The sequence below is a fragment of the Propithecus coquereli genome, unplaced genomic scaffold (genome assembly GCF_000956105.1).
Source record: "Propithecus coquereli isolate 6110/MARCELLA unplaced genomic scaffold, Pcoq_1.0 Scaffold1005, whole genome shotgun sequence".
In the NCBI taxonomy this organism is placed as follows: domain Eukaryota; kingdom Metazoa; phylum Chordata; class Mammalia; order Primates; family Indriidae; genus Propithecus; species Propithecus coquereli.
The window spans coordinates 33,233-34,705 of NW_012133915.1; the positions used below are offsets into that span (position 1 = coordinate 33,233).

The following is a 1,473-nucleotide window of genomic DNA, read 5'->3' on the forward strand; positions in this document are numbered from 1 at the left end:
GGCTAATTTTTGTTTTTGTCATTTTTTGTATAGATGGGGTATTGCTCTGTTGCCCAAGCTGGTCTCAAACACCTGGCCTCAAGCGATCCTCCCACCTTGGCCTCGCAAAGTGCTGGGATTATAGGTGTGAGCCACTGCACGTGGCCTAAAATGATTTTTTAAGATGCCAAAACTCAATATGTACAAGTGTGTTAAACTGTATACACACATACAAAACAATTAAAATAAAGACATAGCAATAAAGAGGATACACACACACACACACACATATATATATAATTTTAAGTGTCTTGTCTGACGTGTAAAGTAAGTGATAAATAAAACTTGTTCACATACACCCCAGAGACTTTGGTATCATTGCAGTAGCATAATTTAGTCTAATCTGACTGGCTTTATTGTGTTGTGAGCATTTCATGAAATAATTCATATAAAGTATTTAGCAAATACGTTTTAATATGTAAAGCAGTTAAGAGTTTAGGCTTTAGAATCAGATTGCTTAGGCAAAATCCTAGCTCTACCTCTTACTGAGTATGATACGGGGCAAATCTTTTCACATTTTGTAAGTTTTCTCATTTGCAAAAATAGGAATTATAATGATAACTATCTTATATAGATGTTATGAGCATTAAACAGGAATTCATGTAAAGTACACACAATATGACACATAAACGATTCCTAGGGATGGTGGGTGTACTACCGAGGTGACCTCTTATGGAGGTTTAGAAATGTATGAGGACTGGAACTGAATATGACTAAGACAGAACCTAAGCTTCAGAGCCTGTGACTGCCACATAAAATAGAAACTACTTAAAACGATGAGATACTGAATTTGGAATCATATTGAATGGCTGTTCTTTCCCAGCTGCTGTGACTTCTGGACTGACACAAGGCATTAACACGGTAGTAGCTGGTCCCAGAGAATGTGAAAACTTGATTATATTACAGGGAAAGTTTAAAAGCTTGAACATAAGGCAAACAATGGAGAATACTGCAATTCTGACCCCCTTTTTTTGCTGATTCTTTATGAAAACTTGATCTTTTAGAAATTTTCTTTAAGTACTCCTCAAAAAAGTACAATGTAAATGAACCTTTATAAAAGATAAATTAGAGGAGAGAGAGTGAAGGTCATTCCCTAAGATGGGTCTTGACCACACAGGGTCTCTCAGATAGATTAGCAGTCACCTAAAGAATAGACTTGCTCCTAAGGGGTAAAAAATGTGCTTACCTTCTAATGCTCTGGCATCATTTTTAAAAACTTGTCTGGTCCTGTGCAATGTTTTAAAGAGCTGTAAAACCAGTTAAGAAAATCAGAATTCAGACCTCAAATGACGACATTTCACATTTTCCATAATTATATTATAAGGATTAAGCATTATTGCTTTATTTTTGTTTCTTAGACTATTTTCAAAATAGCTGGCAAAAATCAGGGCTTGTCAAAATAACTTTCCCTTGATTATTTATCTTTAGATTTAA

General features: G+C 35.0%; 1 protein-coding gene across 1 annotated transcript in view; it reads right to left on the bottom strand.

Moving 5' to 3' along the window:
• The window catches only part of LYRM7 (LYR motif containing 7), a gene marked incomplete at both ends in the record, with an annotated part of 12,727 nt that extends 11,435 nt beyond the window's left edge, over positions 1-1,292 (bottom strand). The window contains one exon of the mRNA XM_012642810.1: positions 1,226-1,292. Within this exon, the coding sequence (XP_012498264.1) occupies positions 1,226-1,292 (67 nt within the window). The remainder of the gene's footprint in view (positions 1-1,225) is intronic.
• Between the last annotated feature and the right edge of the window lie 181 nt (positions 1,293-1,473).